The sequence below is a fragment of the Pezoporus flaviventris genome, unplaced genomic scaffold (genome assembly GCF_033815535.1).
Source record: "Pezoporus flaviventris isolate CSIRO_AGI_PZ_B2104156 unplaced genomic scaffold, CSIRO_AGI_Pfla_v1 ptg000764l, whole genome shotgun sequence".
In the NCBI taxonomy this organism is placed as follows: domain Eukaryota; kingdom Metazoa; phylum Chordata; class Aves; order Psittaciformes; family Psittacidae; genus Pezoporus; species Pezoporus flaviventris.
This window is the reverse complement of record NW_026893309.1, coordinates 1-24,875: the sequence shown is the minus strand read 5'-3', so window position 1 is coordinate 24,875 and position 24,875 is coordinate 1. Positions and strand designations below refer to the sequence as shown.

General features: G+C 64.0%; 3 protein-coding genes across 4 annotated transcripts; 2 read left to right on the top strand and 1 right to left on the bottom strand.

Moving 5' to 3' along the window:
* Positions 1 to 768: 768 nt before the first annotated feature.
* On the top strand, positions 769 to 1,907 carry ANAPC15 (anaphase promoting complex subunit 15). Of its 2 annotated transcripts, XM_061444281.1 has the most exons (4): positions 769 to 921; positions 1,317 to 1,376; positions 1,470 to 1,607; positions 1,718 to 1,907. In XM_061444281.1, exons 1-4 carry the CDS (start codon positions 802 to 804, stop codon positions 1,763 to 1,765), a joined length of 366 nt encoding a protein of 121 aa, XP_061300265.1. In that variant the 5' UTR covers positions 769 to 801; the 3' UTR covers positions 1,766 to 1,907. The 2 variants fall into 2 exon arrangements, with proteins under 2 accessions (XP_061300265.1, XP_061300264.1); XM_061444280.1 differs by having other exon boundaries at positions 1,317 to 1,607.
* A 1,640-nt stretch (positions 1,908 to 3,547) lies between these two features.
* LOC133264328 (transmembrane O-methyltransferase homolog) lies at positions 3,548 to 15,235 on the bottom strand. The gene is made up of 3 exons (XM_061444278.1): positions 14,976 to 15,235; positions 13,121 to 13,317; positions 3,548 to 3,982 (listed from the first exon to the last, which is right to left on the bottom strand). The coding sequence occupies exons 1-3, from the start codon at positions 15,232 to 15,234 to the stop codon at positions 3,548 to 3,550; spliced, it is 891 nt and encodes a 296-aa protein (XP_061300262.1). The 5' UTR covers position 15,235.
* Positions 15,236 to 20,236: 5,001 nt separating this feature from the next.
* LOC133264332 (ragulator complex protein LAMTOR1-like) lies at positions 20,237 to 23,221 on the top strand. Its single transcript, XM_061444283.1, has 5 exons — positions 20,237 to 20,345; positions 20,920 to 21,065; positions 21,608 to 21,685; positions 22,316 to 22,442; positions 23,090 to 23,221. Exons 1-5 carry the CDS (start codon positions 20,304 to 20,306, stop codon positions 23,180 to 23,182), a joined length of 486 nt encoding a protein of 161 aa, XP_061300267.1. The 5' UTR covers positions 20,237 to 20,303; the 3' UTR covers positions 23,183 to 23,221.
* Positions 23,222 to 24,875: the final 1,654 nt, after the last annotated feature.

Genomic DNA, 24,875 nt, shown 5'->3' with positions numbered 1-24,875 from the left:
ACAGGCACCCCATTGGTGTCACAGGTACCCCATAGGTGTCCGGCACCCCATTGGTGTCACAGGCGCCCCATTGATGTCACAGGCGCCTCATAGGTGTCACAGGCACCCCATTGATGTCACAGGCACCCCACAGGTGTCACCGGTACCCCATAGGTGTCACAGGTGCCCCATCGATGTCACAGGCGCCCCATTGGAATCACAGGCACCCCATTGGGGTCACAGGCACCCCACAGGTGTCACCGGTACCCCATAGGTGTCACAGGCGCCCCATTGATGTCACAGGCGCCCCATTGGAGTCACAGGCACCCCACAGGTGTCACCAGTACCCCATAGGTGTCACAGGTGCCCCATTGATGTCACAGGCGCCCCATTGGAGTCACAGGCACCCCATTGGGGTCACAGGCACCCCATTGATGTCACAGGCACCCCACAGGTGTCACCGGTACCCCATAGGTGTCACAGGTGCCCCATTGATGTCACAGGCGCCCCATTGGAGTCACAGGCACCCCATTGATGTCACAGGCACCCCACAGGTGTCACCGGTACCCCATAGGTGTCACAGGTGCCCCATTGATGTCACAGGCACCCCACAGGTGTCACCGGTACCCCATTGATGTCCCGGGCACTCCCATTCCCAGCCGGGAGGGGGCGCCCCTCCGCTCCGCCCCTTGTGGGCGTGGTCTCGCCAGACCCGCCCCTCCCCTCCGCGCATGCGCCGTGCCTGAGCCGCACTTCCGGGCGGGCCGCGGCCGGTCCCGGTGCTCCGGTTCCCGTTCCCGTTCCCGTTCCCCCCCCCCGGCCATGTCCACGCTGTTCCCGTCGCTGCTGCCCCGCGTCACCGAGTCGCTGTGGTTCAACCTGGACCGGCCCTGCGTGGACGAGACCGAGCTGCAGCAGCAGGAGCAGCAGCACCAGGCCTGGGTGGGCGGCGAGGGCCTGAGGGAGGCTCCGAGGCTGCCAAGGGGGGGCTTGAGCGTTAATTACGGCGTTAATTAGGGCGTTAATTACAGCGTTAATTACAGTGTTAATTAGGTCGTTAATTACGGCGTTCATTAGGGATTAAACGGGGGGGGAGGCTGGGCCCCAGTGGGGGGGCTTCGGGGTCCCCTAAGGGAGACTGGGGGAGCCCCAGGGGGAGACTTGGGGGGCCCCTAAGGGACCCTGGGGGGGCTCAAGGGACACTTGGGGGGCATTGGGGAACACATTGGGGGACTTGGAGACTCGGGGGGGGCACTCAAGGGACTCTTATGGGGTCCCCGGTGCCCCCCACCCCATGGAACCCCCCCTGGTGCTCACCCCCCTCTCATCCCGCCCAGCTGCAGAGCATCGCCGAGAAGGACAACACCTTGGTACCCATCGGGAAACCGGCATCCGAGGTGGGCCCGGCGCTGGGGGCAGCGGGAATGGGGCCCTGGGGCTGGGAATGGGGCGTGCGGGGGGCGGGACTGGGACGGGCTCTGCCCCCGCAGCACTACGACGAGGAGGAGGAGGAGGACGATGAGGACGACGAGGACAGCGAGGAGGACTCGGAGGACGACGAGGACATGCAGGACATGGATGAGATGAACGACTACAACGAGTCCCCAGACGATGGGGAGATCAACGAGGTGAGGATGTGGGGCTGAGGCCCCAGAGAGTGGGGCTGAGAGCCCCGATTATGTGGGGCTGGGACCCCCAGGCTGTGCGTCCCCCGCTCCTTCCTGTTCCTGCTTCCCAGGTGGACATGGAGGGTGCGGAGCAGGACCAGGACCAGTGGATGATCTGAGAGTGCCGAGGCCGTTCCCAAGCGGAGCAGCACTGGGGGGGTCCCTGTGCCCCTCATAGCACTGGGGGGGCTCTGTGGGGCACAGAGAGACCCAAAGCCAGGCTGGAGCGTTGCCATTCCCATTCCCCAATAAACTCTATTTTTAAGTAACCACCCCCCAGCTGTGGTTCCAGCAGCCAGCACATTCCCAGTGCGTTCCCATCCTGTGCCCACCACGTCCCAGTATGTTCCCACCATGTGCCCACCACATTCCCAGTGCGTTCCCATCCTGTGCCCACCACATCCCAGTATGTTCCCACCATGTCCATGTCCTCACCATGTTCCTGCCACATTCCCAGTGCATTCCCATCCTGTGCCCACTACGTCCCAGTATGTTCCCACCATGTGCCCACCACATCCCAGTATGTTCCCACCATGTCCATGTCCTCACCATGTTCCTACCACATTCCCAGTGCATTCCCATCATGTTCCTACCACATTCCCAGTGCGTTCCACCATGTTCCTAGTGTTCCCACTGCAGTCCCAGTCCCTTCCCATCATATTCCCACCACGTTTCCTCAGTGTTCCCATTCCATCCCTACCCCATTCCACCACATTCCCAGTGCATTCCACCATGTTCCTACCACGTTCCCAGTGCATTCCACCATGTTCCTAGTACGTTCCCATCATGTTCCCATCACATTCCCAGTGCATTCCATCATGTTCCCACCATGTTCCCAGTACATTCCACCATGTTCCTAGTACGTTCCCACCATGTTCCTACCACATTCCCAGTGCATTCCATCATGTTCCCACCACGTTCCCAGTACATTCCACCATGTTCCTAGTACGTTCCCATCATGTTCCCATCACATTCCCAGTGCATTCCATCATGTTCCCACCACGTTCCCAGTACATTCCACCATGTTCCTAGTACGTTCCCACCATGTTCCTACCACATTCCCAGTGCATTCCATCATGTTCCCACCACGTTCCCAGTACATTCCACCATGTTCCTAGTACGTTCCCATCATGTTCCCATCACATTCCCAGTGCATTCCATCATGTTCCCACCACGTTCCCAGTACGTTCCACCATGTTCCTAGTGCGTTCCCACCACAGTTCCAGTCCCTTCCCATCATGTTCTCACCACATTTCCTCTGTATATCCACCGTGTTCCCACTCCGTTTCCACCCTATTCGTAGTGTGTTCCCACCACATTCCCAGTGCTTTCCTATCATGTTCCCACCACGTTTCCACCCCATTCCCAGCACATTCCCACCATGTTCCCAGCTCCTTTCCACCCCATTCCCCCAATGTTCTTACCCCATTCCCCCCCATTCCCCCCATGTTCCTACCCCATTCCCACCCCATTCCCCCCATGTTCCTACCCCATTCCCACCCCATTCCCCCCATGTTCCTACCCCATTCCCATCCCATTCCCCCCATGTTCCCACCCCATTCCCCCCATGTTCCCACCCCACTCCCCCCATGTTCCCACCCCATTCCCCCCATGTTCCCACCCCATTCCCCCCTGTTCTTACCCCACTCCCCCCATGTTCCCACCCCACTCCCCCCACGTTCCCACCCCATTCCCCCCATGTTCCCACCCCATTCCCCACACGTTCCCACCCCATTCCCCCCATGTTCCCACCCCATTCCCCACACGTTCCCACCCCATTCCCCCCATGTTCCCACCCCATTCCCCCCACGTTCCCACCCCACTCCCCCCACGTTCCCACCCCACTCCCCCCACGTTCCCACCCCACTCCCCCCATGTTCCCACCCCATTCCCCCCTGTTCTTACCCCATTCCCCCCATGTTCCCACCCCATTCCCCCCATGTTCCCACCCCGTTCCCCCCTGTTCTTACCCCATTCCCCCCACGTTCGCTCCCCGTTCCCGGCCGGTGCCCACCTGCGGGCCTGCCGGTGTAGCGCAGCTCGGCGATGCCGTCGGGGATGCCGTGGAAGTACTCGAGGCTGGCTCGGTGCAGGCGGCAGCGGAACCGCCCGCAGCCCCTGGCGTAGCGCAGGAAGCGCGGCGCTCCCGGGAACAGGACGTGATCGGCCAGGACCGTGGCGCCCGCCGCCAGCAGCCGGTGCCGCTCCAGCAGCCGCAGGTCCCGCTCGTAGCAGCGCTTCCCGTGCTCCATGAGGATGAAGTCGGCGGCGTCCAGGCCGTGCCGGGCCCGCAGCTGCGGGATCACCTCCTCCGAGGGGCCCACGATCAGCTCCACCTGCACCGGGAGCCCTGCTCCTGCTCTGCTCCTGCTCTGCTCCTGCTCCTGCTCCTGCTCTGCTCCTGCTCTGCTCCTGCTCCTGCTCTGCTCCTGCTCTGCTCCTGCTCCTGCTCTGCTCCTGCTCCTGCTCCTGCTCCTGCTCCTGCTCTGCTCCTGCTCCTGCTCTGCTCCTGCTCCTGCTCCTGCTCCTGCTCCTGCTCTGCTCCTGCTCTGCTCCTGCTCCTGCTCTGCTCCTGCTCCTGCTCCTGCTCCTGCTCTGCTCCTGCTCCTGCTCTGCTCCTGCTCCTGCTCTGCTCCTGCTCCTGCTCCTGCTCTGCTCCTGCTCCTGCTCCTGCTCCTGCTCCTGCTCTGCTCCTGCTCTGCTCCTGCTCCTGCTCCTGCTCCTGCTCCTGCTCTGCTCCTGCTCTGCTCCTGCTCCTGCTCCTGCTCCTGCTCTGCTCCTGCTCCTGCTCTGCTCCTGCTCCTGCTCTGCTCCTGCTCCTGCTCCTGCTCTGCTCCTGCTCCTGCTCCTGCTCCTGCTCCTGCTCCTGCTCCTGCTCCTGCTCTGCTCCTGCTCCTGCTCCTGCTCCTGCTCTGCTCCTGCTCTGCTCCTGCTCCTGCTCCTGCTCCTGCTCTGCTCCTGCTCCTGCTCCTGCTCTGCTCCTGCTCCTGCTCTGCTCCTGCTCCTGCTCCTGCTCTGCTCCTGCTCCTGCTCCTGCTCCTGCTCTGCTCCTGCTCCTGCTCCTGCTCTGCTCCTGCTCCTGCTCTGCTCCTGCTCTGCTCCTGCTCTGCTCCTGCTCCTGCTCCTGCTCCTGCTCTGCTCCTGCTCCTGCTCCTGCTCTGCTCCTGCTCCTGCTCTGCTCCTGCTCTGCTCCTGCTCTGCTCCTGCTCCTGCTCCTGCTCTGCTCCTGCTCCTGCTCCTGCTCCTGCTCCTGCTCCTGTTCCTGCCTCTGCTCCTGCTCCTGCTCCTGCTCCTGCTCCTGCTCCTGCTCTGCTCCTGCTCCTGCTCTGCTCTGCTCCTGCTCCTGCTCTGCTCCTGCTCCTGCTCCTGCTCCTGCTCTGCTCCTGCTCCTGCTCCTGCTCTGCTCCTGCTCCTGCTCTGCTCCTGCTCTGCTCCTGCTCCTGCTCCTGCTCCTGCTCTGCTCCTGCTCCTGCTCTGCTCCTGCTCCTGCTCCTGCTCCTGCTCTGCTCCTGCTCTGCTCCTGCTCCTGCTCCTGCTCTGCTCCTGCTCTGCTCCTGCTCTGCCCCTGCTCCTGCTCCTGCTCCTGCTCCTGCTCTGCTCCTGCTCTGCTCCTGCTCCTGCTCCTGCTCTGCTCCTGCTCTGCTCCTGCTCTGCCCCTGCTCCTGCTCCTGCTCCTGCTCCTGCTCTGCCCCTGCTCCTGCTCCTGCTCCTGCTCTGCTCCTGCTCCTGCTCCTGCTCCTGCTCTGCTCCTGCTCCTGCTCTGCTCCTGCTCCGCTCCTGCTCCTGCTCCTGCTCTGCTCCTGCTCTGCTCCTGCTCTGCTCCTGCTCCTGCTCTGCTCCTGCTCCGCTCCTGCTCCTGCTCCTGCTCTGCTCCTGCTCCTGCTCCTGCTCCTGCTCCGCTCCTGCTCCTGCTCCTGCTCTGCTCCTGCTCCTGCTCCTGCTCTGCTCCTGCTCTGCTCCTGCTCCTGCTCCTGCTCCTGCTCCGCTCCTGCTCCTGCTCCTGCTCTGCTCCTGCTCCTGCTCCTGCTCTGCTCCTGCTCTGCTCCTGCTCCTGCTCTGCTCCTGCTCCTGCTCCTGCTCTGCTCCTGCTCTGCTCCTGCTCCTGCTCCTGCTCTGCTCCTGCCCTGCTCCTGCTCCTGCTCTGCTCCTGCTCCTGCTCTGCTCCTGCTCTGCTCCTGCTCCTGCTCCTGTTCCTGCCTCTGCTCCTGCTCCTGCTCCTGCTCCTGCTCCTGCTCCTGCTCTGCTCCTGCTCCTGCTCCTGCTCTGCTCCTGCTCCTGCTCCTGCTCTGCTCCTGCTCCTGCTCTGCTCCTGCTCTGCTCCTGCTCCTGCTCTGCTCCTGCTCCGCTCCTGCTCCTGCTCCTGCTCTGCTCCTGCTCTGCTCCTGCTCCTGCTCCTGCTCTGCTCCTGCTCCTGCTCTGCTCCTGCTCCGCTCCTGCTCTGCTCCTGCTCTGCTCCTGCTCTGCTCCTGCTCCTGCTCCTGCTCTGCTCCTGCTCCTGCTCCGCTCCTGCTTCTGCTCCTGCTCTGCTCCTGCTCTGCTCCTGCTCCTGCTCCTGCTCTGCTCCTGCTCCTGCTCTGCTCCTGCTCCCCTCCTGCTCTGCTCCTGCTCTGCTCCTGCTCCTGCTCCTGCTCTGCTCCTGCTCCTGCTCCTGCTCTGCTCCTGCTCCTGCTCCTGCTCCTGCTCCGCTCCTGCTCCTGCTCCTGCTCTGCTCCTGCTCCTGCTCCTGCTCTGCTCCTGCTCTGCTCCTGCTCCTGCTCTGCTCCTGCTCCTGCTCCTGCTCTGCTCCTGCTCTGCTCCTGCTCCTGCTCCTGCTCTGCTCCTGCTCCTGCTCTGCTCCTGCTCCTGCTCTGCTCCTGCTCCTGCTCCTGCTCTGCTCCTGCTCTGCTCCTGCTCTGCTCCTGCTCCTGCTCTGCTCCTGCTCTGCTCCTGCTCTGCTCCTGCTCCTGCTCCTGTTCCTGCCTCTGCTCCTGCTCCTGCTCCTGCTCCTGCTCCTGCTCTGCTCCTGCTCCTGCTCCTGCTCCTGCTCCTGCTCCTGCTCTGCTCCTGCTCCTGCTCCTGCTCTGCTCCTGCTCCTGCTCCTGCTCTGCTCCTGCTCCTGCTCTGCTCCTGCTCTGCTCCTGCTCCTGCTCTGCTCCTGCTCCGCTCCTGCTCCTGCTCCTGCTCTGCTCCTGCTCCTGCTCCTGCTCTGCTCCTGCTCCTGCTCCTGCTCTGCTCCTGCTCCTGCTCTGCTCCTGCTCCTGCTCCTGCTCCTGCTCTGCTCCTGCTCCTGCTCTGCTCCTGCTCCTGCTCCTGCTCTGCTCCTGCTCCTGCTCTGCTCCTGCTCTGCTCCTGCTCTGCTCCTGCTCCTGCTCCTGCTCCTGCTCTGCTCCTGCTCCGCTCCTGCTCTGCTCCTGCTCTGCTCCTGCTCTGCTCCTGCTCCTGCTCCTGCTCTGCTCCTGCTCCTGCTCCGCTCCTGCTTCTGCTCCTGCTCTGCTCCTGCTCTGCTCCTGCTCCTGCTCTGCTCCTGCTCCTGCTCTGCTCCTGCTCCTGCTCCTGCTCCTGCTCTGCTCCTGCTCCTGCTCCGCTCCTGCTTCTGCTCCTGCTCTGCTCCTGCTCTGCTCCTGCTCCTGCTCCTGCTCTGCTCCTGCTCCTGCTCCTGCTCCGCTCCTGCTTCTGCTCCTGCTCTGCTCCTGCTCCTGCTCCTGCTCCTGCTCTGCTCCTGCTCCGCTCCTGCTTCTGCTCCTGCTCTGCTCCTGCTCCTGCTCCTGCTCCTGCTCTGCTCCTGCTCCTGTTCCTGCCTCTGCTCCTGCTCCTGCTCCTGCTCCTGTTCCTGCCTCTGCTCCTGCTCCTGCTCCTGCTCCTGCTCCTGCTCCTGCTCTGCTCCTGCTCCTGCTCCTGCTCCTGCTCTGCTCCTGCTCCTGCTCCTGCTCCTGCTCCTGCTCTGCTCCTGCTCTGCTCTGCTCCTGCTCCTGCTCCTGCTCTGCTCCTGCTCCTGCCCCTGCTCCTGCTCTGCTCTTGCTCCTGCTCTGCTCCTGCTCTGCTCCTGCTCCTGCTCCTGCTCTGCTCCTGCTCCTGCTCCTGCTCTGCTCCTGCTCTGCTCCTGCTCCTGCTCCTGCTCCTGCTCCTGCTCCTGCTCCTGCTCCTGCTCCTGCTCTGCTCCTGCTCCTGCTCCGCTCCTGCTCCGCTCCTGCTCTGCTCCTGCTCTGCTCCTGCTCTGCTCCTGCTCCTGCTCCTGCTCTGCTCCTGCTCCTGCTCCGCTCCTGCTCTGCTCCTGCTCCTGCTCCTGCTCTGCTCCTGCTCCTGCTCCTGCTCTGCTCCTGCTCCTGCTCCTGCTCCTGCTCCTGCTCCTGCTCCTGCTCCTGCTCCTGCTCCTGCTCCTGCTCCTGCTCCTGCTCTGCTCCTGCTCCTGCTCCTGCTCCTGCTCCTGCTCCTGCTCCTGCTCCTGCTCCTGCTCCTGCTCCTGCTCCTGCTCCTGCTCCTGCTCCTGCTCCTGCTCCTGCTCTGCTCCTGCTCCTGCTCCTGCTCCTGCTCCTGCTCTGCTCCTGCTCCTGCTCCTGCTCTGCTCCTGCTCCTGCTCCTGCTCCTGCTCCTGCTCCTGCTCCTGCTCCTGCTCCTGCTCCTGCTCCTGCTCCTGCTCCTGCTCCTGCTCCTGCTCCTGCTCCTGCTCCTGCTCCTGCTCCTGCTCCTGCTCCTGCTCCTGCTCCTGCTCCTGCTCCTGCTCCTGCTCCTGCTCCTGCTCCTGCTCCTGCTCCTGCTCCTGCTCCTGCTCCTGCTCCTGCTCCTGCTCCTGCTCCTGCTCCTGCTCCTGCTCCTGCTCTGCTCCTGCTCCTGCTCTGCTCCTGCTCCTGCTCCTGCTCCTGCTCCTGCTCCGCTCCTGCTCTGCTCCTGCTCCTGCTCTGCTCCTGCTCCGCTCCTGCTCCTGCTCCTGCTCCGCTCCTGCTCTGCTCCTGCTCGTGCTCCTGCTCTGCTCCTGCTCCTGCTCCTGCTCTGCTCCTGCTCCTGCTCTGCTCCTGCTCCGCTCCTGCTCTGCTCCTGCTCTGCTCCTGCTCTGCTCCTGCTCCTGCTCCGCTCCTGCTTCTGCTCCTGCTCTGCTCCTGCTCTGCTCCTGCTCCTGCTCCTGCTCTGCTCCTGCTCCTGCTCTGCTCCTGCTCCGCTCCTGCTCTGCTCCTGCTCTGCTCTTGCTCTGCTCCTGCTCCTGCTCCTGCTCCTGCTCTGCTCCTGCTCCTGCTCCTGCTCTGCTCCTGCTCCTGCTCCGCTCCTGCTTCTGCTCCTGCTCTGCTCCTGCTCCTGCTCCTGCTCCGCTCCTGCTCTGCTCCTGCTCCTGCTCCTGCTCCGCTCCTGCTTCTGCTCCTGCTCTGCTCCTGCTCCTGCTCCTGCTCTGCTCCTGCTCCGCTCCTGCTCTGCTCCTGCTCTGCTCCTGCTCTGCTCCTGCTCCTGCTCCTGCTCTGCTCCTGCTCCTGCTCCTGCTCCTGCTCTGCTCCTGCTCCTGCTCCGCTCCTGCTTCTGCTCCTGCTCCTGCTCTGCTCCTGCTCCTGCTCCGCTCCTGCTTCTGCTCTGCTCCTGCTCCTGCTCCTGCTCCTGCTCTGCTCCTGCTCCTGCTCCTGCTCCTGCTCCTGCTCCTGCTCCTGCTCCTGCTCCTGCTCCTGCTCCTGCTCCTGCTCTGCTCCTGCTCCTGCTCCTGCTCCTGCTCCTGCTCTGCTCCTGCTCTGCTCCTGCTCCTGCTCTGCTCCTGCTCCTGCTCCTGCTCCTGCTCTGCTCCTGCTCCTGCTCCTGCTCCTGCTCCTGCTCTGCTCCTGCTCCTGCTCCTGCTCTGCTCCTGCTCCTGCTCCTGCTCTGCTCCTGCTCCTGCTCCTGCTCTGCTCCTGCTCTGCTCCTGCTCCTGCTCCTGCTCTGCTCCTGCTCCTGCTCTGCTCCTGCTCCTGCTCTGCTCCTGCTCTGCTCCTGCTCCTGCTCTGCTCCTGCTTCTGCTCCTGCTCCTGCTCCTGCCCCTGCCCCTGCTCCTGCTCCTGCTCTGCTCCTGCTCCTGCTCCTGCTCCTGCTCCTGCTCCTGCTCTGCTCCTGCTCCTGCTCCTGCTCCTGCTCCTGCTCCTGCTCCTGCTCTGCTCCTGCTCCTGCTCCTGCTCCTGCTCTGCTCCTGCTCTGCTCCTGCTCCTGCTCTGCTCCTGCTCTGCTCCTGCTCCTGCTCCTGCTCCTGCTCTGCTCCTGCTCTGCTCCTGCTCCTGCTCTGCTCCTGCTCTGCTCCTGCTCCTGCTCCTGCTCTGCTCCTGCTCCTGCTCCTGCTCCTGCTCCTGCTCCTGCTCCGCTCCTGCTCCTGCTCCTGCTCCTGCTCCGCTCCTGCTCCTGCTCCTGCTCTGCTCCTGCTCCTGCTCTGCTCCTGCTCCTGCTCTGCTCCTGCTCTGCTCCTGCTCCTGCTCTGCTCCTGCTCCGCTCCTGCTCCTGCTCCTGCTCCGCTCCTGCTCTGCTCCTGCTCGTGCTCCTGCTCTGCTCCTGCTCCTGCTCTGCTCCTGCTCCTGCTCCTGCTCCTGCTCCTGCTCTGCTCCTGCTCTGCTGCTCCTGCTCCGCTCCTGCTCCTGCTCCTGCTCTGCTCCTTTCTTCCCATCCGGCTCTCTCCTGCTCTGCTCCTGCTCCTGTCCTGCTCTGCTCCTGCTCCTGCTCTGCTCCTGCTCCGCTCCTGCTCTGCTCCTGCTCTGCCTCTTGCTCTGCTCCTGCTCCTGTTCCTGCTCTGCTCCTGCTCCCTGCTCCTATACTGTCTTCATCCCGCTAGATTCTGGTTCCATCCTGGCTGCATCCCAGCTCCATCCCTCTCCAATCCCGCCTCCATCCTATGCTCCGCTCCTGCTCTGCTCCTGCTCTGCTCCTGCTCTGCTCCTGCTCCTGCTCCTGCTCTGCTCCTGCTCCTGCTCCTGCTCCTGCTCTGCTCCTGCTCCTGCTCCGCTCCTGCTTCTGCTCTGCTCCTGCTCCTGCTCCTGCTCCTGCTCTGCTCCTGCTCTGCTCCTGCTCCTGCTCTGCTCCTGCTCCTGCTCCTGCTCCTGCTCTGCTCCTGCTCCTGCTCCTGCTCCTGCTCCTGCTCTGCTCCTGCTCTGCTCCTGCTCCTGCTCCTGCTCTGCTCCTGCTCTGCTCCTGCTCCTGCTCCTGCTCTGCTCCTGCTCCTGCTCCTGCTCCTGCTCCTGCTCTGCTCCTGCTCCTGCTCTGCTCCTGCTCTGCTCCTGCTCCTGCTCTGCTCCTGCTTCTGCTCCTGCTCCTGCTCCTGCCCCTGCCCCTGCTCCTGCTCCTGCTCTGCTCCTGCTCCTGCTCCTGCTCCTGCTCCTGCTCTGCTCCTGCTCCTGCTCCTGCTCTGCTCCTGCTCTGCTCCTGCTCCTGCTCCTGCTCCTGCTCCTGCTCCTGCTCCTGCTCCTGCTCTGCTCCTGCTCCTGCTCTGCTCCTGCTCTGCTCCTGCTCTGCTCCTGCTCTTGCTCCTGCTCCTGCTCCTGCTCTGCTCCTGCTCCTGCTCCTGCTCCTGCTCTGCTCCTGCTCCTGCTCCTGCTCCTGCTCCTGCTCCTGCTCCTGCTCCTGCTCTGCTCCTGCTCCTGCCCCTTCCCCTGCTCCTGCTCTGCTCCTGCTCCTGCCTCTGCCACTTCCAGCCCTTCCCCTGCCCGCTCCGTGCACGTTCCCTGCCCATTCCCTGCCTGTCCCCTGCCCGTTCCCTCTCCATCCTCTGCCCGTTCCCTGCCCATTTCCTCCCCGTTCCCTACTTGTCCCTTCCCTGTTCCCTGCCCATTCCCATCCCATTCCCTCCCCATTTCTTGCCTATTCCCTCCCCATTCCCTGCCCATTCCCTCCCCATCCTCTGTCCATTCCCTGCCCATTTCCTCCCCGTTCCCAACTTGTCCCATCCCTGTTCCCTGCCCATTCCCATCCCATCCCCTGTCCATTCCCTTCCCTTTTTTTTGCCCATTCCCTCCCCATTGCTTGCCCATTCCCTCTCCATCCTCTGCCCCTTTCCTCCCCGTTCCCTACTTGTCCCTTCCCTGTTCCCTGCCCATTCCCATCCCATCCCCTGTCCATTCCCTCCTCATTTCTTGCCCATCCCCTGCCCATTCCATACCTGTTCCCTCCCTGTGCCCTGCCCGTCCCCTACCTTCTCCTGCCCATTCCCATCCCCACTCCCATTCCCATCCTGTCCCCCCCCACCCCATTCCCATCCCATCCCTGTGCTCACAGTCCTTTCATTGAACCCCACCAGTGGAACGACCTTCTCCTGCCCATTCCCATATCCATTCCCTCCCTACCCCATTCCCATCCTGTCCACTACCCGCCCCTATTCCCATCCCATTGCCACCCCATTCCCATCCCATCCCTGTGCTCACAGTCCTTTCATTGAACCCCACCAGTGGAACGACCTTCTCCTGCCCATTCCCATACCCATTCCCTCCCTACCCCATTCCCACCCTGTCCACCACCCACCCCTATTCCCACCCCATTCCCATCCCAGTGCTCGCAGTGCTCTCATCGAACCCCACCAGCCAGATGACCTCCTGCCTATTCCCATCCTTTTCCCACCCCATCCCGGTGCTCGCAGTGCTCTCATTGAACCCCTCCAGCCGGATGACCTCCTGCCCGTTCCCGTCTCTATTCCAATCCCATTCCCACCCCATTGCTCACGGTGCTCTCATCGAACCCCGCCAGCCGGATGACCTCCTGCCCATTCCCATCCCCATTCTCCCCCTATTCCCACCCCATTGCCCCCCCACCCCATTGCTCAGGGTGCTCTCATCAAACCCCGCCAGCCGGATGACCTCCTGCCCATTCCCCCCCCATTCCCATCCATCCCATTCCCCCCCCATTCCCACCCCATTCCCCCCCCATTCCCACACCACCCCATTGCTCATGGTGCACTCATCGAACCCCGCCAGCCGGATGACCTCCTGCCCATTCCCATCCCATTCCCATCCCATTCCCCCCCCATTCCCACCCCATTCCCCCCCCATTCCCATCCCATTCCCCCCCCATTCCCACCCCATTCCCACCCTACCCCATTGCTCACGGTGCTCTCATCGAACCCCGCCAGCCGGATGACCTCCTGCCCATTCCCATCCCATTCCCACCCCATTCCCATCCCATTCCCACCCCATTCCCACCCCACCGCATTGCTCACGGTGCTCTCATCGAACCCCGCCAGCCGGATGACCTCCTGCCCATTCCCACCCCATTCCCACCCCATTCCCATTCCCATCCCATTCCCACCCCATTCCCATCCCATTCCCCCCCCATTCCCACCCCATTGCCACCCCACCCCATTGCTCATGGTGCACTCATCGAACCCCGCCAGCCGGATGACCTCCTGCCCATTCCCATCCCATTCCCACCCCATTGCCACCCCATTGCCACCCCACTCCATTGCTCACGGTGCTCTCATCGAACCCCGCCAGCCGGATGACCTCCTGCCCATTCCCATCCCATTCCCATCCCATTCCCCCCCCATTGCCACCCCATTGCCACCCCACCCCATTGCTCACGGTGCTCTCATCGAACCCCGCCAGCCGGATGACCTTCTCCGCCATGGCCGCTCGCTGTGGGTCCCTCTCCACCGTCAGCAGCCGCGCTCCGGGGGGCAGCACCCGCGCCAGCAGCACGGCCCCGTACCCGCAGGATGTGCCCAGCTCCAGCACCCGCCGCGGGCTCCGCGCGCTCAGCACCCGCTCCACCACGCGCCCTGCGGCAACGGGGACAGGGCGAGGGCACCGGCGTCAGTGGGGACAGGGGATGGTGACGCCGATCCCATTGCCAGCGGGAGCAGGTGATGGGGGCAGTGACCAGCAGGGACAGGGCTTCCCGGTGGCACCGTGCGGTGTGGGGGATGTGGGGCTGTGGTCCTGGCGTGGGGCTGTGGTGGCGGTGCCATGGCCGTGCCAATGGTGCCAAGGCCATGTCGGCAGTGCCGCGGCTGTGCCGACAGCATCACGACCATGGCAGTGATGCTGTGGCCACACCAATGGTGTCACAGCCATGGCAGTGGTGCCATGGCCATGTTGATGGTGCCAGGACCATACCAACAGTGCCATGGCCGTGCCAGTGGTACTGTGGCCGTGTCAACAGGGTCTCAGCCACACTAACAGCGCCATGGCCATAACGACGATGCTGTAGCGGCGCCATGGGCCATGGTGTGACCATGTCAATGATTCCATGGCTATATTAATGGTGCCATGGCCACATCAATGGTGCCATGGCCGTGTCAAGAGTGCCATGGCCATGTCAGTGATGCTATGGCCATATTAATGGTGCCGTGGCCATGTCAATGATGCCGTGATCATGTCAATGGTGCCATGGCCATATTAGTGGTGCAATGGCCATGTCAATGGTGCTATGGCTGTATTAATGGTGCCATGGCCATGTCAATGGTGCTATGGCTGTGTTAATGGTGCCAAGGCCATGTCAATGGTGCTGTGGCCATGTCAATGATGCTATGGCCATATTAATGGTGCCATGGCCATATTAATGGTGCCATGTCCATGTCAATGATGCCGTGATCATGTCAATGGTGCCATGGCCATATTAGTGGTGCAATGGCCATGTCAATTGTGCCATGGCCGTGTTAATGGTGCCATGGCCGTATTAATGGTGCCATGGCCATGTCAATGGTGCTGTGGCCATAAAAATGATGCCATAATGATGTCAATGATGCCATGGCCATGTCAATGATGCCATGGCCATGTCAATGGTGCTATGGCCATGACAATGATGCCATAACCATTTCAATGATGCCATGGCCATGTCAATGGTGCTATGGCCATGACAATGATGCCATAACCATGTCAATGGTGCCATGGCCATGCCACTGGTGCTGTGGCCATATTAATGATGCCATGGCCATGTCAGTGACGCCGTGACCATGTGAATGGTGCTGTGCCATGTCAATGGTGCTATGGCCATGACGATGATGCCGTGGCCATGTCTATGGTGCCGTGACCATGACAATGATGCCGTGGCAATGTCAATGGTGCTGTGGCCATGCCAATGATGCCGAGGCCATGTCAATGGTGCTGTGGCCATGCCACTGGTGCCGTGGCAATGTCAATGGTGCTGTGGCCATGCCAATGATGCCGAGGCCATGTCAATGGTGCTGTGGCCATGCCACTGGTGCCATGGCCATGTCAATGGTGCTGTGGCCATGCCAATGATGCCGTGGCAATGTCAGTGGTGCTGTGGCCATGTCAATGATGCCATGGCCATGCCAATGATGCCGTGGCAATGTCAATGGTGCTGTGGCCATGCCAATGATGCCGTGGCAATGTCAATGGTGCTGTGGCCATGTCAATGATGCCATGGCCATGCCAGTGGTGCCGTGCCCGCGTCGTTGCCGCCGGTGCTGACCTTTGTCGGGCCCCACGCAGCTGAGGTGCTCGCAGCGGCGGCTCCACTGGTCGAGGGTGAGCAGCACGTGGCGGGGGTCGCCGGGCACCGCGTGCGTCAGCAGGTACTGGAGGGCGCGGTGCTCGCGCGGCGCGGAGCTGAGCCGGTCCCGCAGCCAGCCCAGCGCCACCCGCGCCAGCAGCACCGCGTAGTGCCGGGAGCGCAGCGCCAGCGCCAGCACCAGCGGCACAAACGCCAGCGCGATGGCCACCGACACCATGGGGCTGCACTGGGGGAGAGCCACGGATGGACCCACAGACACACACAGCCCCAGAGCAAACACAGCCCCATAGCAAACACAGCCCCATAGCCACACACAGCCCCATAGCCACACACAGCCCCAGAGCAAACACAGCCCCAGAGCAAACACAGCCCCATAGCAAACACAGACCCATAGCCACACACAGCCCCATAGCCACACACAGCCCCAGAGCAAACACAGCCCCAGAGCAAACACAGCCCCATAGCAAACACAGACCCATAGCCACACACAGCCCCATAGCCACACACAGCCCCAGAGCAAACACAGCCCCATAGCAAACACAGCCCCATAGCAAACACAGACCCATAGACACACACAGCCCCATAGCAAACACAGCCCCAGAGCAAACACAGCCCCATAGCAAACACGGCCCCATAGTAAACACAGCCCCATAGACACACACAGCCCCAGAGCAAACACAGCCCCAGAGCAAACACAGCCCCATAGCCACACACAGCCCCATAGACACACACAGCCCCATAGCAAACACAGCCCCACAGCAAACACAGCCCCAGAGCAAACACAGCCCCATAGACACACACAGCCCCATAGCAAACACAGCCCCATAGACACACACAGCCCCATAGCCACACACAGCCCCATAGCAAACACAGCCCCATAGCAAACACGGCCCCATAGACACACACAGCCCCATAGCAAACACAGCCCCATAGACACACACAGCCCCATAGCAAACACAGCCCCATAGACACACACAGCCCCATAGCAAACACAGCCCCATAGCAAACACAGCCCCACAGGCATCATTTGTGCCATGAGCTGCAGTGCTCTGCACCCCTGCAGAGCCTCCTCCCCACACCAGTGCCCCCCAGCCTGCCCCCCACCCCCCAGATCCTGCCCCTGCACCCACACCCGGGGGCTTGGGGGTCCCCGGGTGCAGCAAGGGGCTGGGGGGCACGTACCTGGTCCCAGGCTGCGGGCAGGAGGCTGGGAATGGGCAGGATGCTGGGAGCAGGGACTGGGAGCAGGATCGGGAGCAGGAGCAGGAGCAGGAGCAGGAGCAGGAGCAGGAGCAGGAGCAGGAGCAGGATGTCTCCGAAGGCTGGGATCGGGATCAGGATTGGGAGCACTCGGTGCTGTCGGGATCAGGATCAGGATCGGGAGCACTCGGTGCTGTCAGATCAGGACTGGGAGCACTCGGTGCTGTCGGGATCAGGATCAGGATCGGGAGCACTCGGTGCTGTTGGGATCAGGATCAGGATCGGGAGCACTCGGTGCTGTCGGGATCAGGATCGGGAGCACTCGGTGCTGTCGGGATCAGGATCAGGATCGGGAGCACTCGGTGCTGTCGGGATCAGGATTGGGAGCACTCGGTGCTGTCGGGATCAGGAGCAGGATCAGGAGCACTCGGTGCTGTCGGGATCAGGAGCAGGATCAGGATCGGGATCTCTCTGGGCTGTTGGGATCAGGATGTCTCCGAAGGCTGGGATCAAGAGCAGGACTGGGAGCACTCGGTGCTGTCGGGATCAGGATCAGGAGCACTCGGTGCTGTCGGGATCAGGAGCAGGATCAGGAGCACTCGGTGCTGTCGGGATCAGGATCAGGAGCTGGGATCAGGGATCAGGATCTCAAGGAAGGCTGGGATCAGGAGAAGGATCGAGAGCAGTTGGTGCTGTTGAGAGCGAGATCAGGATGAAGAGCTGGGATCAGGATCACGATGGGGACCAGGATCAGGACTAGGACCAGAATCAGGATGGGGACCAGGATCAGGATCAGGACCGGGATCAGGATCAGGACTGGGTCAGGATCAGAATCAGGATCAGGACCAGGATCAGGATGGGGACCAGGATGGAGGATGGGGACCAGGATCAGGACTAGGACCAGAATCAGGATCAGGACCAGGATCAGGACCGGGTCAGGATCAGGACCAGAATGGGGATCAGGATCAGTACCAGGATCAGGACCAGGACCGGGTCAGGATCAGGATCAGGACCAGGATCAGGACCAGGATCAGGACCAGGATCAGGACCAGGACCGGGTCAGGATCAGGACCAGGATCAGGACCAGGACCGGGTCAGGATCAGGACCAGGATGAGGACCAGGATCAGGACCAGGATGGGGACCAGGATGGAGGATGGGGACCGGGATCTCTCTGTGCTGGGCTCCGGCGCTGCCGCCGCTCTCAATAATTGATGGAGCCGCGGCTCCAGCTCCGGTTACCGCGGAGTGGGGCCAGGCTGGGGGGGGCTGGGACCGGGGGGTGCGGGTTTGGGGGGTGCGGGTTTGGGGATGCATTTTTGGGGGTGCAGGTTTGGGGGTGCGGCTTTGGAGGTGCAAGTTTTGGGGTGCAGCTTTGGAGGTGCAGGTTTTGGGGTGCAGGTTTTGGGGTGCAGGGTGGCAGGAGCAGGTTTTGGGGTGCAGTTTTGGAGGTGCAGGTTTTGGGGTGCAGGTTTGCGGGTGCAGCTTTGGAGGTGCAGGTTTTGGAGGTGCAGTTTTGGAGGTGCAGGTTTGGGGGTGCAGGTTTTGGGGTGCAGTTTTGGAGGTGCAGGTTTTGGAGGTGCAGGTTTTGGGGTGCAGGTTTGGAGGTGCAGGTTTGGAGGTGCAGGTTTGGGGGTGCAGCTTTGGAGGTGCAGGTTTTGGAGGTGCAGGTTTGGGGGTGCAGTTTTGGAGGTGCAGGTTTTGGAGGTGCAGGTTTTGGGGTGCAGGTTTGGAGGTGCAGGTTTGGAGGTGCAGGTTTGGGGGTGCAGCTTTGGAGGTGCAGGTTTTGGAGGTGCAGGTTTGGGGGTGCAGCTTTGGAGGTGCAGGTTTTGGAGGTGCAGGTTTGGGGGTGCAGCTTTGGAGGTGCAGGTTTTGGAGGTGCAGGTTTTGGGGTGCAGGTTTGGAGGTGCAGGTTTGGAGGTGCAGGTTTGGGGGTGCAGCTTTGGAGGTGCAGGTTTTGGAGGTGCAGGTTTGGGGGTGCAGCTTTGGAGGTGCAGGTTTTGGAGGTGCAGGTTTTGGGGTGCAGGTTTGGAGGTGCAGGTTTGGGGGTGCAGCTTTGGAGGTGCAGGTTTTGGAGGTGCAGGTTTGGGGGTGCAGCTTTGGAGGTGCAGGTTTGGAGGTGCAGGTTTGGGGGTGCAGCTTTGGAGGTGCAGGTTTGGAGGTGCAGGTTTGGGGGTGCAGGTTTTGGGGGGCTCAGGAGGGTTCAGGGACCCCCCCGCAGCCCGGGGTCAGCCCCCCAGCTCAGGGGGCATCACAAAGCAGGGGCTGTTCATTGGGTGCGAGCGGGATCGCTCCTCCCGCCTCTCACCCCCAGGGCCCCAGCACCGGTGTTGGTTACACAGACATGAATATTCATGAGGGTTCCCAGAGAGGGGCGGGGCTATTCCAATTGCCTCAGGCGCTCGTTACCATCAGCCGCCTCCCCTCCGGTGGGCGCGGGTAGGGCTCAGCCCCCAAACCCCGCCGGGCTGGAGGGTGTGCGGGGGGCTCTGCCCCCAAACCGGCCCGGGATGGGGAGGGTGGAAGGAGCGGGTTCCCTCTTGTGGGGAAGGCTGCTGAGGGCGGGTGTCGCACCCCAGCCCCACAGCACAGAGCTTGGGCTGCAGCTGGCACCTAAGGGAAGGGTGAAGCGTCTTAACCCTATGGCTTCCAGGCACTTGCTTTCCTTATGTCAGTGGGGTCAATGGGGGGCAATGGGGCTCAATGTGGGCAATGGGTGCACTGTGGTCAAGGGGGGCAACGGGGTCAATGCAGGCCAATGGGGTCATTGTGGTCAATGGGGGCAATGGGGCTCAATGGGGGTCAATGCGGGCCAATGGGGTCATTGTGGTCAATGGGGCTCAATGGGGGCAGTGGGTGCACTGTGGTCAAGGGGGGCAACGGGGTCAATGCGGGCCAATGGGGTCATTGTGGTCAGTGGGGGCAATGGGGTCATTGGGGGCAATGGGGCTCAATGGGTGCACTGTGGTCAAGGGGGGCAATGGGGGTCAATGCAGGCCAATGGGGTCATTGTGGTCAATGGGGCAATGGGGTCAATGGGGCTCAATGGGGGCAATGGGTGCACTGTGGTCAAGGGGGGCAACGGGGTCAATGCAGGCCAATGGGGTCATTGTGGTCAATGGGGGCAGTGGGGGCAATGGGGCTCAATGGGGGCAATGGGTGCACTGTGGTCAAGGGGGGCAACAGGGGTCAATGCGGGCCAATGGGGTCATTGTGGTCAATGGGGGCAATGGGGTCAATGGGGGCAATGGGGCTCAATGGGGGCAATGGGGCTCAATGGTGACAATGGGTACACTGTGGTCAAGGGGGGCAATGGGGGTCAATGCAGGCCAATGGGGTCAATGGGAGCCAATGGGGTCATTGGGGTCGTTGGGGTCAATGGGGTCATTGTGGTCAATGGGGCCAATGCGGGCCAATGGAGTCATTGGGGTCAATGGGTCATTGGGGGCAATGGGGGCAATGGGGGCCAATAGTGTCAATGGGGATCAGTGGGGGCCAATGGGGTCATTGGGGTTAATGGGGGCCAATGGGGTCATTGGGGTTGATGGGGGCAATAGGGGTCAGTGGGGGTGAATGGGGGCCAATGACGGCAGTGGGGGAAGCAGAGCCTCGTGATCGCGCACGCGCGCTCCGTGCCACGTGACACCGCCCACGCGGGAGCGCAACCTTTCTCCCCCTCCCTTCCCCCCCACCCCCTAACGTCACGTGGCACCGCCCCGCGCGCGCCCGAGGAACCGGTCACGTGACGGCGGCCGTACCGGGGCGGGGCCTGCGCCTTGCTCCTCCCTCACTCCACCTCCCCGCGCGCTGATTGGCCGCTCATCACGTGACCGCGCCCCCCGGCGGAGCGCCCCGCCCCCGGCGCCTTGTTTTGCCCCCCCTCTGCGCGCTGATTGGCAGCCGGTCACGTGACCGGCACCGGCCCGTACGCGGGGTGGGGCCGGAAGCAGGAAGACGACGATTCCTGCGCTCCTATTGGCTGTCCGTGCCCCCACGTGACCCAATGTTGTGTCACGGGGGCCAGGCGCTGTCACGTGAGCGGCGCGGCGCGCCCCCTGCCGGAGCCGGTGGTGGTGCCGGCGGTCGCCATGGGCTGCTGCTACAGCAGTGAGGGAGAGGCCTCGGAGCAGGTGGGGCCGGGGGGCACGGGGGGACATGGGGGGGCTATAGGGGGCGGTGTCACCCTGCGGGGCTGCGGGTGCAGGAACCGGGTGAGGAGGAGCCCCCCATGACCCAGCCTCAGGGTGCGCTTGAGCCCAGAACCCCCCCGTGTGCTGCGTGCACCCAGAGCGTGAGCAGCAGCTCAGGGAGGGGATCCTGACCCTCTGCTGTGCTCTGGGGAGACCTGAGAGCAGCTCCAGTGCCTGAAGGGGCTGCAGGAAAGCTGGAGAGGGGCCTGGGACAAGGGATGTAGGGACAGGCCAAGGGGAATGGCTTTAACCTGCCCGAGGGAGACTGAGCTGAGCTCTTAGGCAGAAGCTCTTCCCTGGGAGGGTGCGGAGGCGCTGGCACAGGGTGCCCAGAGAAGCTGTGGCTGCCCCATCCCTGGCAGTGCTCAAGGGCAGGTTGGACACAGGGGCTTGGAGCAAGCTGCTCTATGGAAGGGGTCCCTGCCCCGGGGCAGGGGTTGGGGTGGAGGACCCCAAGCTTCCTTCACCCCGAGCCCTTTCCATGATCCATGACCACCCCTCCCCATTCCCACAGGAGGAGGAGACGAAGCGGCTGCTGGAGCCGGACCCCAGTCCCCCCAACAAGGTGCTGAACGGGGCCGAGCAGAGCTACCACAACCTGCCCTCGGCACGCACGGATGAGCAGGCCATGCTCTCCTCCATCCTCGCCAAGACCGCCATGTGAGCCCCTGCCATCGCCACAGCCCCCCCGTGCCATCACCACCCGGTGCCGTGGCCCTGGGCCACCCCCACTGTGGGTCCCAGAGGTGCCAAAGGGAAGGGGGGAGCTGCTTCTGTTCCCCCCCTCAATGTCCCTTCCCTCTGGTTTGTGCCCCACAGGGACACCAAAGGGAGCCCCTGGGTGCAGGGTGATGCTGGGGGTGCTGGGCTGGGGGCCTCTCGCTGTGATTGGGGGGATGGAATGGGTGTTTGAGGGTGCAGAGGGAGGTTTGGGGGCTCTGTGTCCTCTTTAGGGAGGGGGAATCACCCCAATAGGCATGGGGGCTGTCCCCAGCCCATATAGGAGGGACTTAGGGTTGCTCATGGTGCTCAGTGGGGGGCTGTGTGTGTCCCCATATGCATGGGGCTCATCCCCAGCCCATACAGGGGGCTCTGAGTCACCCATGGAGCTCAAACCATCCCCAAGATGTCGATTTTGGGGTGCTAGCGTGGGGGGGGGAGCCTGGAGCCCATGATGGGACCTGCTCCGTGCTGCTCCCCAGCAACATCATCGACGTCTCGGCTGCGGACTCGCAGGGCATGGAGCAGCACGAGTACATGGACCGGGCACGGCAGTACAGGTGGGGCTGGGGTGCTCCCCGTGCCCCTGGGGTACCCCCATAACCCTGGGGTGCTCCCTATCCCCGTGGGGTATCCCCATCCCCCTGGGGTGCCCCCTTAACCCTGGGGTGCTCCCCATCCCCCTGGGGTGCTCCCCATCCCCCTGGGATGCCCCCTTAACCCTGGGGTGTTCCCCATCACCCTGGGGTGCTCCCTATCCCCGTGGGGTATCCCCATCCCCCTGGGGTGCCCCCTTAACCCTGGGGTGCTCCCCATCCCCCTGGGGTGCTCCCCATCCCCCTGGGATGCCCCCTTAACCCTGGGGTGTTCCCCATCACCTTGGGGCATCCCCATCCCCCTGGGGTGCCCCCATCCCCTGGGGTGCTCCCTATAGCCCTAGGGCATCCCCATCTACCTTGGGGTGCTCCCCGTCCCCCTGGGAAACCCCCATAACCCTGGGGTGCTCCCCATCACCTTGGGGTGTCTCCATCCCCGTGGGGCATCCCCATCCCCCTGGGGCACTCCCCATCCCCCTGGCGTACCCCCATCCCCTCTGGGGTGCTCTCAGTGCACCTTGGGGTGTCCCCATGCCCCCCGGGGTGCTGTGCAGTGCCCCTGGGTGCCGGTGGTGCTGACCGCGGTGCCCCCAGCACCCGCCTGGCCATGCTCAGCTCCAGCCTCACACACTGGAAGAAGGCGCCGGCGCTGCCGTCCCTCACCAACCAACCCCACCAGGTCCTGGCCAGCGACCCCGTCCCCTTCGCAGACCTGCAGCAGGTGAGGGCCACCCCTGAGCACCCAGAGCCATGGGATCAGTGGGGCCTGGGGAAGGGCTCCAGGTCCATCCAGTGCAACCATTGCCCCCCGGCCACCGCTGCCCCATGGCACTGAGGCCTCGTCTCCATGGGGTGTGAACCCTTGCAGGGCCGGTGCCTGCAGCCCTGCCCTGGGCAGCCTGTTCCAATGCCTGAGCACCCTCTGGGGCAGGAATTGTTCCTCAGCTCCATCTAAACCTGCCCTGGTGCAGCTTGAGGCCGGTTCCTCTTGTCCCATCCCTTGTTCCTTGGGAGCAGAGCCCAGCCCCTCCTGGCTCCATCCTCCTCTCAGGCACTTGTAGGCAGCCATCAGGTCCCCCCTGAGCCTTCTCTTCTCCACACTGAACCCCCCAGGTCCCTCAGCCCTTCCCCATCACACTTGGGCTCCAGGCCCTGCACCAGCTCCATTGCCCTTCCCTGGCCCCGCTCCAGCACCTCAAGGTCTCTCTTGGAGTGAGGGGCCCAGAGCTGAGCACGGGATCCGAGGGGCGGCAGCCACACAATCCCAGCCCGGTTTGGGATGTGGGGACTTTAAAGCCCATTTTTACCCTTTTGGCCCCTTTTTGAAGCCAGAGGAGCTGCCCACGGGGTAACGGCTCTGTCCCGCAGGTGTCCCGGATAGCTGCCTACGCCTTCAGCGCGCTCTCCCAGATCCGGGTGGACGCCAAGGAGGAGCTGGTCGTGCAGTTCGGCATCCCCTGAGCGCCGCGGCCGCGCGGGGCTGGGCTTCGGGCGCTTTGGGTTGGATTTCCCCCTTTTCGTTGTCTTCTCCTCCTCTCTCCCCACGCTGGGATCCGGCCCCAGAGCGGGGGTCCCGGGGTGGGGGGTGCTTGGCCTGGCGCAGGGATCACCACAAAGGGAATGCTGCCGGAATGCTGTGTCAGTGGGGGGGTGGGCACTGACCCCCCCTTTGCCCCCACCCCCCGTTTTTTACATGGATTGGGTTTTTTTACCTGTTCCTGGGCACAGCCGATAAACCCGAGCACAGGCACGGCCACCTCCTGCTCTGCGCCTGCTGCTTCCTGCATCAGTGGGGGTCCATGGGGCGGGGGGGACAGGGACGAGCCCCAAAACCCCCCCATGTGGCCCCCTTGTCTGGGGGGTGGCATCCTCTGCCCCAGGTCTGGGGGTGGTGGCATCCTCTGCCATGGGGCAGGATCTGCTGTGGGGCACAGCGAGGCCCTTCTGCCCCCAGGGTGTCTGTGTGTGACTCCCCTGCCCCCGGGTCCCCAGCCCCACTGTGGGTCTCTGGGTGTCCCCTGCTTGGGAAGTGGCCCCATCCCCAGAGCCCCACAGGGGTCCCCAACCCCTCTTTGGGCGTCCCCTGGCTGGCGCATGGCCCCATACACACCCCCCCAGGGCCCCACACGTGTCCCCAGCCCCAGTGTGGGTCCCTGGGTGCCCCTGACAGCCATATACATCCCCCCCCTCATAGCCTCCAGTACCCTTCGAGTGTCCCCACACCCCCAGTGGGGCTGGGACCCCCATGGGAGGCCCGAGCGCCCCCTCCCGCGCTCCCTTTGCCTCACGGGGCCCCCGTGCCCCCCTCACGTCCCACCAGGATCCCCCCATCTCCAGGCCTCCTTCCTGGCCGCCGCCATTGTTGCCATGGCAACCAGCTCTCGCGAGAGCTGAACAGCGCGCTGGGAGCTGTAGTCTCGCCGTGAACCACGTGACACGTCCCCCAGCCAATGAGGAGGTGGCAGGGGTGGGCACTGCTGTTTGAACCGGGCGGCGGCGGCGCCGGTACGGGAGGGAGGGGGGGCACCGGAGGGGGCGGGGCTGAGGGGAGGGGAGGGGCCCACGGGCACGGGGCGGGAGGGGTGAGGGGGGGCCGCGGTTCCGGTGCTAGGCCTCGCGTAGCGCCGGTGCCCGCCCCCGGTGAGGCCTAGCGCGGGTGGCCGGGCCCGGTGCTCGCGGGAGGGGCCGAGGAGGATCCCCCCACCCCGGGTCCCGCCGCACCGGATGGGCGCAACCCCCCCGCTGCCCGGTCCCGCTTCATCGGGGCTCGCCGCGGCCTCGTCCTCACGACGGCGCTGCCGGGGCCCGGCCCGGCCTCCGTAATCCGGTAGGAGAGCCCCGCTCCGGGTCCCGCGCTGCTGTCCCCGGGGGGGTCCCGCTGCTTCCCACCCCCGGTCCCGCCTTCGGCTCCGTCCCCCCCTCCCGTTCTCCCCCATCCGGTGGCTCCGACCCTGCCCGCGCAGCCCGGACCCGGCTCTGGGGGAGCGGCGCCATCACCGCGTCCCTTCCAGCGCCATGGGGGGGGGGTGTTGCAACCGGCACCACCGCTCCGGGACCAGCCCCGAGTCCCGGGCTCCTGCGTTGGGAACGGCCCCGGAGCGGGGCGGGATGGCTCGGGTTCAACGGGAGCCTGCACCGGGCACCCCCCCCCCCA

Excerpts from the sequence above, each read along its gene's own strand:
- ANAPC15 (XM_061444280.1), top strand. The coding sequence starts at position 802 with ATGTCCACGCTGTTCCCGTCGCTGCTGCCCCGCGTCACCGAGTCGCTG. Across the intron at positions 922-1,316 it reads AGCAGCAGCACCAGGCCTGG|CTGCAGAGCATCGCCGAGAA; the intron begins GTGGGCGGCGAG and ends CATCCCGCCCAG. Across the intron at positions 1,608-1,717 it reads ACGATGGGGAGATCAACGAG|GTGGACATGGAGGGTGCGGA; the intron begins GTGAGGATGTGG and ends CCTGCTTCCCAG.
- LOC133264328 (XM_061444278.1), bottom strand. The coding sequence starts at position 15,234 with ATGGTGTCGGTGGCCATCGCGCTGGCGTTTGTGCCGCTGGTGCTGGCG. Across the intron at positions 13,318-14,975 it reads CTGCGTGGGGCCCGACAAAG|GGCGCGTGGTGGAGCGGGTG; the intron begins GTCAGCACCGGC and ends CCGTTGCCGCAG. Across the intron at positions 3,983-13,120 it reads CGGGGTTCGATGAGAGCACC|GTGGAGCTGATCGTGGGCCC; the intron begins GTGAGCAATGGG and ends CTCCCGGTGCAG.
- LOC133264332 (XM_061444283.1), top strand. The coding sequence starts at position 20,304 with ATGGGCTGCTGCTACAGCAGTGAGGGAGAGGCCTCGGAGCAG. Across the intron at positions 20,346-20,919 it reads AGGGAGAGGCCTCGGAGCAG|GAGGAGGAGACGAAGCGGCT; the intron begins GTGGGGCCGGGG and ends CCATTCCCACAG. Across the intron at positions 22,443-23,089 it reads CCTTCGCAGACCTGCAGCAG|GTGTCCCGGATAGCTGCCTA; the intron begins GTGAGGGCCACC and ends TCTGTCCCGCAG.